This window comes from Haemaphysalis longicornis, unplaced genomic scaffold (genome assembly GCF_048455015.1).
Source record: "Haemaphysalis longicornis isolate Haplotype H1 unplaced genomic scaffold, Haemaphysalis longicornis Haplotype H1 scaffold_4, whole genome shotgun sequence".
Classification (NCBI taxonomy): Eukaryota; Metazoa; Arthropoda; class Arachnida; order Ixodida; family Ixodidae; genus Haemaphysalis; species Haemaphysalis longicornis.
This window is the reverse complement of record NW_027526361.1, coordinates 87,696,848-87,711,890: the sequence shown is the minus strand read 5'-3', so window position 1 is coordinate 87,711,890 and position 15,043 is coordinate 87,696,848. Positions and strand designations below refer to the sequence as shown.

At 44.8% G+C, this 15,043-nt stretch overlaps 1 protein-coding gene across 3 annotated transcripts in view; it reads right to left on the bottom strand.

Annotated features, from left to right (window-relative positions):
• LOC144178985 (glycoprotein antigen BM86-like) overlaps nucleotides 1-15,043 on the bottom strand; it is a 62,334-nt gene that overhangs the window by 33,103 nt on the left and 14,188 nt on the right. For all 3 annotated transcript variants that reach the window (XM_077707135.1, XM_077707136.1, XM_077707138.1), the window contains exons 4-9: nucleotides 14,121-14,252; nucleotides 9,321-9,428; nucleotides 6,898-6,963; nucleotides 4,513-4,644; nucleotides 911-1,045; nucleotides 192-317 (exon numbers count right to left, since the gene is read on the bottom strand). In XM_077707135.1, the coding sequence (XP_077563261.1) occupies nucleotides 192-317; nucleotides 911-1,045; nucleotides 4,513-4,644; nucleotides 6,898-6,963; nucleotides 9,321-9,428; nucleotides 14,121-14,252 (699 nt within the window). The remainder of the gene's footprint in view (nucleotides 1-191; nucleotides 318-910; nucleotides 1,046-4,512; nucleotides 4,645-6,897; nucleotides 6,964-9,320; nucleotides 9,429-14,120; nucleotides 14,253-15,043) is intronic.

Sequence of the window (15,043 nt, the reverse complement as noted above, 5' to 3'; positions counted from 1 at the left end):
AAATATTTTGCGTATACTTGCGTCCACTCACACAACTAAAAACTGGCGGGTAAAAAATGCGGAAAATATTACTTTTTGAATAAACTAGGATTGAGCGTAAATTTACATTATATTCACACAAAAAAATTGTTACAAGAGGTTTCTTACCCGGCAATTTGTTTTGCCAGTTCATGTTTTCAAATACTACTCACTCAGTGTGCACTCGTCGTTTATAAACACTTTCCGCCAGTCCTTCCATGGGCACCTACATTCTTCTTTTCCATTGGAAATGACACATTTAAGAAAATGTTCGTGGCAGTCGTTCGGGCGGCACTTTTCTGTGCGATATGTAGAAGCAAAGGGACACGTAATTACCATACTTCAAATGCAAAAACTGGTTGTCATTCGCATTACTCTTGCCCAAAATTCAATCGTTGCCTAGAGATTACTCTTTAAATGTGTAACAGCCTGCGTCGACACACTTTATCTCAAGTTCTATACATTTCACTGTAGCCAAAATGCCTAAAAACTTCGCCCTCTCACATAGTTACTTTAAATATTTGCAGAACTTGGTTTAAAATATTATGAACAGCAAAAAAAGTACCAAATCGCTGCGTACTATTTACAAAATGTTTCTTAGACTGCTACTTTTTTGCTTTATACTTCCCTCTATAAGTCCTATCCAATAGTGAGGCTGAACTGCCGTGGGAAGAGCCTTTTCACACATTCGAGAAAGGACGCTAAGATATCAAAACGCAAGCAACGCAGGTCATGCCGAGGCTGATCATCTTAACGAGGATGTTCACCGAATTTTAGGGAAGTATGGGGATGAACGCACAACGGGGATTAAGCCAAAAGATCATCAAAGTGGACCGAGTCTCTTTGAAACAGTATAATGGGGCAAGAAAGTTTTGGTAGAATGTTCCCTTACCCGTGCATACTCCGTCTACGAAATGTTCGTGAAGCCTGCAGCGGCAGATTATTTTTTCGTCGCGAACTTCGCAGGACTGGCCAGGCCGACAGGCTTTCTGCTCGTCCTCGCGGCACAAGCGGACTTTAGGAACCACTGAAATAACCGAAACAACGGCAGTTTATAATTGAATTGGAGATTCTTCAAATACCCGGGGATGTCGAGCGCAGTAGAAACACAAAATGCAAAAGTGAAAGAGTGTAGGCTGACACCCTATCCCTATGTTTTCAAGGTCGCTAAGCGCGAACTGAGCAACGTTGCATATATATATATATATATATATATATATATATATATATATATATATATATATATATATATATATATATATATATATATATATATCAGGAGGGCGGTCTTGAGTTCTCGACAGTTTGAGTCAAAGTCGGCTTGGTTTGAGCAAATTCTCCTAAATCGGTGGCGCCCTCCTGAATAAAAAATACCCGGAAAAAGTTATCGACGACGCTATTGTGCGAGCCAACCAATTAGACCGTAACGAAATCTGTAAGAAAAAAGCCCCGAACGGGAACCCGCAAACTAACTTAGTTTTAACCCACTCATCCTCCGCTCAGAGTGCCAACCGTGCTAAAAAAACATCACAATATCCTAATGCAAAGTGACCGCTTAAAAAGCATATTCTCCGAACCACCACGCGTTGTCTACCGGCGGAATAAGAATTTAGGTGACTTTCTTACTTACTCTCGTATCAACCGACCGGCAACTACTGGCTGCATGCCCTGCAATAAACCCCGATGTAAAGTATGCCCCCACATGACCACTACACAGCGTGCCACCAGCACGGCTTCAGACTACTACGTAAATATAGAAGGTAACTTTAACTGTGACTCCGCTAATGTCGTATATCTTCTAGAGTGCACTGTTTGTAGGCAACAATATATCGGCCAAACTGAAACGCCCTTCCGAATACGGTTCAATAATCACCGCTCTCATGCCAAAAGCTGCCCTTATTTGCCCCTGTCAAGACATGTGAACAGTCCCGGGCATGCATTTGAACATCTTAAAGCAACAATTTTAGAATCCGCCTTCAAAACGCACCACGACCGCGAGGTTCGGGAATCTTATCTCATTTATAAGTTTGTGTCAGCCACACTTGGAAATAATGAAAGTTACGGAAAACTAACGTGCTTATCCCTCGATTAAAATTAGCGGCTTCATAATGTTTATAACTATGTTCATCATTCCTACCCTCGAATTTGCCGTCTAGAATTCGCAGAAACTCTCCTAATACCACAGCTTTATTAGCCTAATGGGGCTCAACAATGCCATTTGTCCTGGGGAAGGAGGCCTCGTTCCCACCACCACTTAAGAATGTTTAACTCTTTGTGATCTATTCATGTTTAACCTTTTGTGACCCTACCTATTTCCTGTTCAGTTGCTAGCTTCTGTGAAATGCTCTTTTGTGCCCCCTATCTATTCTCTTCATCCGCGGGGGGCACACCCATCTTCGCTTCTGCCCGAACCAGTCTTTCCAGCCACTGAATACCTTACTGTATACTCTTCCCTTTCTTTTCAAACCGCGGTTCTCCAGTTTCCCCCATTGTCTGAACTTGCAGCCCGCGCGGCATACGTTGACCCGTCACGGTGCAACCTTGAACGCTGCATTGTTAACACCACCCCTTTTTCTCTCTCTCGCTCCCCCCCCCCCCCTTTTTTTGTTTGTTTGTTTGTTTGTTGTTGTTGTAACATAGGCGTAGCCTGACTGTATGCACACTCTCCCTTTCCGAAACATTTTCCGCTCCTTCTCACAGTTTTATGCAAACCTATATAAGAAATGTGTTCGAAATGTTTGCGACAGCAAAATCATGTAACTTTACTGTGATGAAGGCAAGTCCCGTTGCCGCTACGTAAGTAAACATTGTTTGTTATTGTTCTTGCTGTGTATCGGACTCTTTACTTATACTGCATATATATATATATATATGCGTTTGTGTGTGTGTGTGTGTGTGTGTGTGTGTGTGTGTGTGTGTGTGTGTGTGTGTGTGTGTGTGTGTGTGTGTGTGTGTGTGTGTGTGTGTGCGTGTGCGTGTGTGCGTGCATGCGTCTGCATGCTAGTTGAGCACAGAATATACGGCCAGCAATTAAAAAAAAGGAAGGGTAAAGGGGAGGAATCCATCAGCCAACGAAACTGACTACCATTGTCAAGTGTAGGATGCAATAGCCTTCATTTACATATCTAAGGAAGTTGAGCGGAGCCCGGCATGTTCGATAGCCCAGTTGGTATAACATCGGACCAGTATTTCAAAGGTTGTGTGCTTGGGTCCAAACCGCGGAGCATGTATTTGTACACTTTTTTCTTTCAGAAATCAGACGTCTGCTACACGAGAAATTGACAAATTCGATCCTCTTTCTTCTTCCTTGGTGTTCTTACTCCTGATCTTCCTTGTTTTGTTCGTTGAACCGATGAATATTTCATCGCCCGAAGAATATTTCCGTTTATACTGAAAAGAACATAGTTGTTTCATGCTGCATCACAAAAGTCCCACCAGAGCGCGCGCTCTCAAAATCTGCGCACAATTTCAACTGAAGCCATTGATTTCTGAAAGCCCTTCCCTCACTGCAGATTGGTCACATCAGGACTAATTTTCCCGCACAAGCTCTGTGAGTTTTTTTCTTCCACGTTACCCTGAATGAGAACAACAAAAGAACCTGTTTTTTGTAATGCCGTTTTGTTCTTTTCAACCGCTCACATCTCTATGACGAACTGGAAAGGCACAAGACTGGTATTCTGAAGGCCGCAGTTAGGGTCGCCGCCCGGGCAACATGTTTTTCTCCCCTTCATTCCAAACATTTTAGAAAATCTCTTTAAACAGAAAAAATAATAAACCACTCGCACCCTTGCTTCTAGTTGTAAGGAAAAATAAGCGTTCCCGAGATTGCCCCTGGATATTGTAATTACATCCCGCTACAACGATAATTTTTGTTTCATAAGAAGGCGCCAACCATTTTGTTTTGCTTGGTCATAACTGTATTTTCGTTTTTTCCACGCTTCGTATATTGATTCACTGCTATCCTTAAACACTCCGTGTTAGAAAAGGCAGGCAAGGCCACAGTGCCAGGCCGGGTAAACCCTGGAGGTAATATGGGGTGTACAGAAAAATACCTGAATATAATCTTTACGACTGAGACTAGTAATAGATAATTAATGCATTAGTTAAATATTACAAATCATGTTACGATCGTCTTTAAAATAGCAATGAAAATGCACGTGTAACGCAATAGAGCACCTGTAATATGAAGAGCAAAGCGTAACGATATTTTTACTCAAAAAGTTGCCAAGAAAACTATCCTAATTTGTCATCAAATATTTGTGTACAAGAAATCCGTTGAGGGCATGTTATATTGAAAGAAATCACGAGTCTTTATATGTGAACACTTTCTTGCCAAGTTATACCGCGTACTTGTGAAATAAGGGAGTGAAATAATACCGGCAAATAATAACGCCGCCTTCTTCATTCTGTTAGATCCACAAAGCGCGGCAACAGGTTCAACCGTCAAGTGCAGCAAAGTCTTGCGTGAGCAAACATTTTGCAAATTTTACTCACCCTTGCACGAGATGCCGTCCTCTGCAACTTCCTTCCCTAAGGGGCACCAGCATTGGTAGGCTGTTTTGCCTCCCGGCGTTGGTCGGCATCCGTAAGGACAAATAAGTTTTGTTTGTCTCGCAGAACAAGCGTCTGGTAAAAAAGAAAGACACCAAATCTTGGATGAAAAAAATTTTGGATCACAGTGTCAAGTGATCCAAAAATCACGCACTCCTTCGTTCAACCACGACGATGGTTAAACGCCATGCTTTCTCTAGAGGGATTTAATGGTTGTCCTATGATTTTTCTGTTTAATTTTAGACGCCCATGCGCGCCTTTTAACCCCAATCTGCTTCGACCGTGCCCAGATGGCGCACTTGGATAGACATTAGCTTCACAACATCAGCCGCTTAATTGCGAGCCAAACACGAGAAACAATTCTATCTTCCCACGATTATCATCACGGTCAGAGAAATTTGGTTTTCCTGCAGCGCCTTTTGAGTGGACTACTGATGATATCAATGAGAGATTGAAGCTTCGTTTTAAAGACATGTAACGGTGTTTCGCTATCAGAAATTGCTATGAGAAGGCGTCTAAGCTGGAGGTCAAAAAAGCTGTTACCTGGAGGTCCTCCTTTTTTGAACTCCTGCTTACGGACACCTTCTCATTACGATTTCCTCTAAGGCCTGTTTGGCTCCCGGCGTTTCCAAGAGTCGTGTTCTAGGCCACGTGGCATGGCAAAAAACACCTCTCACCCTCTCCTTCCATGAACTGACCAAACCCCACTTTCCGCTTACTATCTGCGCAGCTAAAGGTATGCATCTTTGCTTCCTTTCCGATATCTCCCCCTCACGCTCCCAAACCAATCCTGCTCATCAACTCCCATTCACTCTCTCTCATTCCCTTTCTCTCCTGGGGAGATACCTCTACATGAGGCGTGCCAGCCACGCGAGTGTCTGCACTGACGAAGTCCAATCTCTTTACTGAAACGTTGGCGGCAATCATGGTTGCTACCTTGTTCAAAGTTTTCTTTCTGGCATCATCATCACCATCATCATCGTCATCCTTTCTACGCCAACTGCAGGGCAAATGCCTCTCCCATAGATCTCCAGCTTTCACGGTCTTTTGCTAACTACGACCAATTTATTTTTTTATTTGATTTTTTATTTCTTGGCAAAAACCAAGAGGAGGCTGCGGCTAAAGGCGAACGTGGCCTGACAGAGGCCTCAGCCACCCGATTTACAGGGTACATCACACCACATCCGTTCACAAATTTAAGCATGATAGCACAATCGTAATAGAGAAATGGCACAAAGCAAAGTCATTACTACCCTTCTTATGTATTATACAAAGTATAGGTCTCAAATTCACAAAGGGATCATAATGTACACATAAACGCAATAATTCGTAGGCATGAACTTTCATCAGTTACACTACTACGTCAGAATTACCTATTAATATATTTTTGTTTGTAATTGTTTTTAATTTCTACCCTTAGGGGAGCATGTAGACATATACTTCGATTACTTCGAACCCCCTACCCCGCTTTCATTCTCTTCGGATTCACTCTGTTACCCTTAATGACCAACGGTTATCTTGCCTTCGCAGTACATACCCTGCCCACGCCCATTTATTATTCTTAATTTCTGCTAATATGGCCGCAACGCTAGGGGGAGGAATGATTACTGCACAGGACAAGCAGAGTCTAATCGTGGGCCTGAAAATAATATGGAGAAAACTAAAGTAATCCTGAATAGCCCCAGGAGAGCACAGCGGTTTGAGACAGGTGGCGAAGCAGTGGAAGTGGGAAGCAAGGCGGAGTAGTGACCGCGGATCCAAACCATGAGACAGAGATAATTAGAAGGATAAGAATGGGGTGGATTGCATTCGCAGGCATTCGCAGATAATAATTGCAGCCTACCATTGTGCCTGAAGAGGAAAGTGTACAACAGCTCAATCTTACCGGTACTCACATACACGGAAGAAACTTGGAGGCTCACTAAAAGGTTCTAACTTAAACATGCATGCTTACGCGCATACATACGTACATACGTAGGTACGTACATACATACATACATACATACATACATACATACATACATGCATACATACATACATACATACATACATACATACATACATACATACATACATACATACATACATACATACATACATACATACATACATGCATGCATGCATGCATACATACATACATACATACATACATACATACATACATACATACATACATACATACACATACATACAAAAATACATATATACATACATGCATGCATTCATGCATACATTTTTAATTAGTGGCTATTTAGGGATTATGTGTCTCAACAGCATACGAAAGCATTTTGCACCCGGCACATCCAGGCCAAACCATTAAGTTCTTACCTTGACATCTTCCCTGCTTATTGATGAGGCTACCCGGAGAGCAGTAAGTGCCGTTTTCGGGCTCTCCTGAAAAGAGAATAGAAAATATATATCGGAGTTTTCTTCGAGAATCTGCGGGAAAACGAGGGGCAGAAAAAAAAACTTGGTTGATACAAACAGCCCCCTGCCGGTTTACCTTTTTTATAAAGACGACTGCGGGGTTTTTACTAACACAGTCGTAAGTTCGAGTGGTCCATGCTTTCACATGCTTGCCAACTTACTTGCATGCCCACTTAACACTCAACCCAATCAAAAGCATAGCAAGGTGGTGGTGGTGGACTGTTAAGGCTGTCAGAAGAATGAGTAATGATCACCAAATTTCGAAGGAATTGGCGACGACACTTTGTAAGGGAGCGCAACGTTCGCCAGAAGAGTTCCTGATTAAAGATCGGAGACGGTAAGACAAGACCCCAGGATTACAGCTGAACACACAAGGCCACACAATGGGCAACGCAAACGGTATGGCTGCACTACAAGACGTATGGGGATAGGTGGTCAGACGCGACTGGACAGAGACACCATGCTTTAATTACCGCAGCTGGGTTGTGGTATTCTACACACTCTATTAAAATCGAACACATGAGCGACATTGACAGAGTAAGCTGGATGCGCTTGGGTGGATAGGGTACTTGATAAACCGCGCGGCTGAATATAATACCAATTCACTAAGAAAAATGCCTCAAAGATGCAGCTGCATCATCATCAATAACAGCATTAACCACAACAACAGCCTACTCAGGTCCACTGCAGGGCGAAGGCCTCTGGCATTGACTTCCGACAGCACCTGTCCTGCTCCGCTCGAGTCCACTATTGGCCACTGAATTCCATACTTCATTCTTCCATTGTGTTATTGGCCTTTCGCTTCGTCTAGGCTCACCTCTTTCTATTTACTCTGCTACACCAATTGTCCGCCGGCTGACGGTTCGTCTCACGACATGGCGAGCCAAAGTCAACATCTTTTTCTTTACTTGAACTATGACATTGTCTACTCGAGTTTGTTCCCTGATCCAGAAAGCTCGTTTCCTCTCCCAAAGTCACCTAAAGTTTTCCGGACGCGCGACTCCGGGTACAGACACGCCTTATTTAAAATGTAGGACGATATACACCTGAAGCTTGTGCATTGGTTGGTTTGGAAACTCGACTGCTTAAATTTAAACGGAAGCATACATATTCTGTACACCGCACCTCTCAGCTTGAACAAATTAAGCTAACTCCCACCGGCACGACTACGTTAGGAGCGCTAGGATATGCGACGCCACCCGTGCAAGACCACAAGACACGTGTTCCATTACATATTCGACAACACATAGGAGTCCTACAGATACCAAGAAACATAAACCCCGTTCATAACAAGGCATGCCGCATCTCTAGAGCTAACGCCGGGAATGCCAAGTATGGAAGTAACACCACAACAATATTCGGTGACTCAGGCGTATATCCAAATAAACCATCACACGTCACCTGTGTTGTTAACACGGCGGGTCAAGAAATGACAGCTATGACTGCACGTACAAGCTCAACCAAACCTGCAGAGGAAGTTGCGATTGCTTTTGCTGCCACGACTAGCAAGGACTTCGTCACAGTACTGACTCGCAAGTGGCATGTCGAAGTTATCAGCGGTGGCACGTCTCTACACCCGCACTGACCCTTCTGAAAACCATTGCAGAGCTACCCGAGATGGAAATCGTCTGGGTTCCTGCGCATGAATCAGTAGACGGTAATGAGGCAGCTCACACCGGTTCCCACGTGTACATACACTGGGCCTTTACCCGAGACGGAATGTTCTCCGCTGACATCACAACGAACCCACTTCTCCAGATTTCAGACGTCCTGGAACATTATAGCCTTGGCAGAGGAACATTCCCACGACCTCATCCTCGTTTAATCAGAGAAGAAGCCAACACTCTTCGGCGATTGCAGACAAATTCCTATCCCTACAGCACCCTCCTCCATTCTGTCTACTCCCCTCTGTATCCCTACCTTTGCAATTTCTGCCCAACGCCCGGCTGCCTGTACCACCAGGTATGGGTGTGCCAACAAACTCCCAACCTACCACATACACTCTCCTCATCTTTTGAGCTGTGGATGGCTCGTCTGGTCGATCCGGACCTCGGACATCAGCAAAAACTGGAAACGAGGGCCTCGAGTGTGCCTAGGTATCCGGAAAAAAGGATGCCCTCCACCGGGCGAGTGCCCTGCCATCAGCACTTACGCTCAATTAGTGTTTATTCTCTCTCTCTCTTCTAGATAACAGATATATCGGCCCCAACCTGCCTGCTGGTGTATGTTCTGTGCTTTGTGCATAAATAATTCCGGATCTTTTCGTCAAGCGATCTAAACACAAAATTTAGAGCAAAATACGCTGCATATAATGGCCACCGTACTTGTGCAGTCAGTTTCGTTCCATCCCTGGCAGCAGCGTGGATCCTTTCCAAGCAAACCTTTTTCACACAGTTCTTTGCAAGTGACAGTGGGCCGCAGGCACGTGCTCGCTGCAAGAGGAACATTAGATGAACACAAAACAGTCGCCCACATTTGACCTGCGTTCTCTCTGTATCACCACGTTAAATTTCGTACTGATTCTTAACAAAGTTTTAAGCGGGTGCTGTGTGAATTGCTATGCGAACGCTACCTTAGAAGTAACACGAACAGCAATACCAACACTGACCTCAGCTAGTTTGAAAGTAATGCTGAATTCCAGTGGCAAATCTGGAGCACTTTTGGAGCAACTTTTCTGCTCTGTCTGGAGCAGACGCGTTCCAATTGCAGATCGGGAGCAACGAAATCCGGTTGCAATGGCAGATCGGGAGCGCTGTCACAGCCTAGATCGCTCCGTGGAGAAAGAAAAGTAGCTCCGCCGAAATGGGCGGAGTCGGCTTGCCCTTACTTTGGCCACGTGATGTCGTCAACGTCACCGCCGTCTGCGCTGCCGGTCAGTGTTCGCTTTCTCTGCCTCCTCCAACCGCGCAGCGCGAGATGAACGCGCCCGCGGGAACCAGACGATTTCGCGAAGGTGCGACGCAAAGAATGCTGGGGATTTCGTGTTCCCGTCACGATTCGCCACTTCGCTCCGGCGGGAGCGAATGCGTTCCAAAGGCAGCTTCGGAGTACCTGCCCTTAGCGGAGGCGGCGCGCTCCGTGGTGGAGCACAGTGACCGCTCCGGACCTGCCATTGGAACTCAACATAAAACTAAATACGAGTTTTAGGTGCAAGCAGCGCAGAAAAAAGTTTCCCCGAATCTCGATTGTGATTACGGCACATTTCGTGTTTTTGTTGCATGAGAGAGAAATTAACACTTCATAGCTGCAGCCATCACACGGACTTTTTTTCCTTCTCTTACCGCTTTTGAAGAGAGTGTGAACAAGGAAGTGTATGTACCACCGACTTACGAATTAAAAATGGCGCGAACATTTGTAACAATATGTATTTTGTTTTTGACGACAAATCCACGTGCTGTGTTTATGATTGAGTAATGAAAGTACTTGTTAACTTCCAAATTCACAGGGAGAACAAATGAAACGGTGCAGCGCTGTTACAAAAAACACATGTGGAAAGGAGACCGTACCGCTGCTACCATTTTCGGCGTAAGGCGATGCGTATGAACTGTGTTCAGAAGATCAGAATGCCTTGAATACAGTACGGTCACTCTCGGCGTTATTTCAGAAGCTGATCGACAGCTTTATTATAAATAACGTTTGCTCCATATTAAACGTTGAAAAGGGCAAGTCCTCATTGCTATAACCTAGGGATAGGACCATTAGAAATGCAACAATCTTTTTTTAAATAAAATGGAATATCATTCTTTGGACAATTGAACTCAATGCAAGGAACAACACTCTATTTTCTCAAAATTCCAACTGCCAAAGCTGGGGAAAACACGTTAAAATTGTGCATGTACGATGGCTACAGCAAAACACCCAAAACACAAGAAATAAAATAAATTAAGCGTGGTCCCGCTTAACTAAAGGCGTATTTGATGAAATCGAAACTTATTATATATTTATTAATACTATCAATTTGGGAAATACAACTCTCAACAACGTGGCAATTTACCAAAAATAGGGTGCGGGAAACAGTGTTGGGTCGTATCAAAGAAGAAAAGGCCTTCCCCATGTAGTAAGTAAGCAGAAAGCTGGCAAAGACAAGCATCGTTTTTCCTTTCTTCGGAAAGATCCTCGTGAGCGGGATCCCGTGTCCTATGATATCGGTGCCTGATGAGTATTTTCAGTTTACTTAAGAAGATGGCGGAGCTCCAAGCGCGACTATGTCTTTCTAGGGGCCCGGTGGAGCTTTTCTTTCTTGTCCATAAACAACTTTCATTGGAGAGCCAGTGCCTGTCTTGATCATGTGATTTTTCTTGTTGTGCAGAGCTACTTCAGATGTGCTTCCCTATAAATCGCCCGACTTATGGTTTCGCGAAAACTTCAAGTTATTTAGCTTGAATCCTACGGACCTCTTCAGCAAGATGTCCTGCACATTTGCGGAAAGATTCAACCGAATATTAATTAAGAGGGACACTTAAGGCTCCTGAGGCATGCTTTACGAACAGCCGTAGCAAATTACCTCGAATAAGTATGAGAGTATTGTGGGTGGTTTTTTGACGCCACAGTCAACGGGAATAGGTGAATGATCTGTGAGTTTTCGACGCCTCCTGTCATCATGACTGGCCAGTCTCAGTGTGTGTGTATGTTGTCAGGCCAATATTCAGCCCCAGTGGGAGCTATCCTCAACGTTGAGCGGACCGAACGTGAAGCTCATTGTACAGGTTCCCTCAGAGTGTAGCTGGAACACGGGAGCTGTGGCCGAACAGTATCAGACCGCCATGTAGCTGCGCCGGCGCTAAACGAAAGGTCGAGAACACGCATGCGCGCTGCCGAGGGCGATAGCCCACCAATACCTCTCAAACCACTTCTAACCTAGCCTCGAACCTTGTACCCAGCTTACTGGTCTCGGCAGTGGCGCTGATAGCAGATACGCGCCTACCAACGTCTCTGGCGTACAGCCAGCGCACGCGAGCTGCCGTGAAAGTATCACAGCGTGCTACCACAGGAATCTGCAGTTACAGTTTTCCTTTCAAATATTTCTAGGTGCGTACGCTATCAGTGTTATCGCCGAGACCAGTATGCTACGAACAATGTTGAAAGCTAGGTTAAAAGAAGTGATTTGTGAGGTATAAATGGGCTATCGCCGTCAGCAGGCGTGCATGCGTGTTCTCGCCCTTATGGTTACCGCAGGTGCAGCTAAATGGCGATCCGATACTGTTCGACCACAGCTCCCGTGCTCCAATTACTTCTTACGGCACCTGTACGTCAATTAAGCTGCAATTACCGGTTGATGACGTTAGACCTTAAAGCTTAACTTTAGGACCATCGTCGGACTGTTATATACCTAGTGGGGATGTCGAACCACCGTACGCCCAAGATCGGCGCTACGCGACGTGTTGTTGCCTACAGGGATGGCTGGCGGGAGTATAACCTCACTCGGGGCCAATGAGAACGTCAGACTGGCTCATTCCCGCCTTTTCCGCTAATGGCATAAGAATTGTGGATGGTGTTACGATTCAGCGCGCCGCTACCCTTTTCGTGCGTGCTGAAAGTTGATGTAATATGATGTTCTCCGGTGCTTTGCAGAAATGCCCGCCTTACTAGAATATAGCCTACGACAGCTACAACCTGTAACGTCACAGAAAGAAGTACTATGTGCTTGCTCTAAGAGCAGCGCTAGGATTGAACGAAGAGTATAAAAAATTAGTTTTTTTGGTAAAATGACACGTCATTACCCCGTTAAAGATGAAATACCACTTGCACTCAATCAAGCAAAAAGAGGCCAGACTGTGGCCGCTGTGTGTTGGCGGTGACTCACGCCGCTGCAGTTGCAAAATCCGGGGCAAGTGGGGGCATGTGGAGACTGGACCTGCGAGCAGGGGCGGTATTCCCGTGTTTTGTCCCTTTTGTGTCCCTTTCAAAAGTGTCCCTTTTGAGCGAGCCCTGATTGGCTAAAAGCGAACACCCGAATGTGACGCCATGCAAGCACGGTGGAGCTACGAGCCGTGGCTACACGGAGCAGACGATTTGGAGCAGACGATTTTTTGTCGCCTTATTGTTGGTTCACTTGCGGAACAACAAACACATAAAAGGTACTCTGATACGGTTTCAGTTCTTTAAATTGCGTTTGCAAGAACAGTTACGGTATTTGAATCAAAGGCCCACTGCTTAACCGGAAGTACGTCACGATGAAAGGGACGCAAAAGGGACGTTTTCAAAAGGGACAGTTACGAGAATACCGCCCCAGGCTCCGTCCGCCGAGATCTCCTCTGCCTCCGCTCTCAGAATCAACGTGCGCCGCTACTTCCAGCCCTTCCAAACCCGGGAAAGAGTCTTCGTGTAAATCTGTACTGTGTTCGAGCCATGTACAAAGGTGTTTGACCGTTGGCGCTTCGGGGGATAAATACGCGGTCCCTCTGAGCGCATAATTCATTCGATCGGAAGCATCGGATCGCGCTGGCGATCTGTTCGAGTCATGCTTTAAACTCACCCTGAAGGGTGCTGTTCCTGTACCATTGCTGTTCATTTCTTGCGATGCAATAAGCCAGTTAAGTTTTGCCGTCTGCTTTTTGTCCACACCAAGGCAGCTCGTTTTGCTCGCCGCTCGTACACCACGCTACTAGTGCACGACGGAGGCGACGGACCCGGCTTCGGGAGCGCCTTCGTCAATGTAACAATGTGTGTGGTAACTTTTCCGCCAATGGAATTTCGGTAGGGCCGTGGTCAGGCCGACAGTCCCACCGACACCGATGTCGGATTTTCGCAGAACGGGCGGTGCGCAGACTATTGCTTGAGTATATGGCAGTGTGAATTCAGAAGTTATCTACATTATCGAAGCACCCGCATATTATGAAACGGACAAACAGTGCTGCCGTATTCAGCTAGGCAGTGTGAATTAGTAAGCCGTACCTACTGTGAGCATTAGTGACCAGATATTTTGTCTGAAGCCAGTAGCTCACACAATCATACAATTTCTCGTACAAATTTCATTTATTGAAGTTGGTTTTGGAGATGTGATAAAAGGGACGGAAAAAATTTTCGTGATATTAAAATGGGTCAGGAACGCTTGTTACGATTAACTATTCCTTCAATAAATACGCAAATTAACATGGGTACCAGTGAAGAAATTGAGAACTTACGAACACACTTCTTGTTCTCTATGTCCGCTTTCGTCCATTCACCGCAAGCACATCGCGGTCCCTCTGCTGGACGCGTGGGCATCAAAGCTTGTCCGCCTCTCTCCTCGCATTCATCCTGGTAAAACTTCTGCACTGGAAAATTATGCAAACATGGCTCTGAACTACCAAACAAAGCGATTCCTACCTTTCAATACCGAATACAGAGGCAACCGCTTACCTTTCTGTCACTTGGTTCAATTCGCACAAAATACTGAAACACAGTCCCCTTCATACTGCAGTTTTTACTTTTTACCTTCACTTACTGATTTATGGTTCATTTTATAATCGTTTTCTCCAACATTGGTCTTCATTTGGCGTTTCAAGGTGAAAGCGTGTGTATTTACTTATGTCTATTTGCGTTAAAATATTACCGTCTTTGTTTTCGAAGAAGCGTAAAAATAGCATTTTGTTCTACTTCTTCGCATGCATTTTGAAGTAGACGTAAAACGACTGTTCACTGCTTAGAAAGACGCAAACAAACATTAAGCTTTGAGAATTTTACTAACAACTTTATGTTTAGTAACTGACAGTTCGGGCTACTGCATTGTTATTCACAGTACTCCAAATTTTGATGCCTATAAATGTTTTGTGTACAACAATCTCGCTACAACAAAACCTGCGTGCAATATTTTCTTTTCCATAAGCACGAACGAGCAGCTCCAGAGGGTACCATAGCTCACCAAAAAATATTGCTGGCATTCCATCTTCAAAATGTTTAAGTTAAGCGGTAACCCACAGTAACAGGTCACATTTTTTTCAGGAGCTAGGAGAAATATTTACCCAGTACTTCTGGTGCCGCAATATTACTGCCGTAAGGTATTTAAAAAAATTACACCATCTTCCCATAGGGGAACCCTGAGTAGTACGCGAAGCAGCCATGGGGT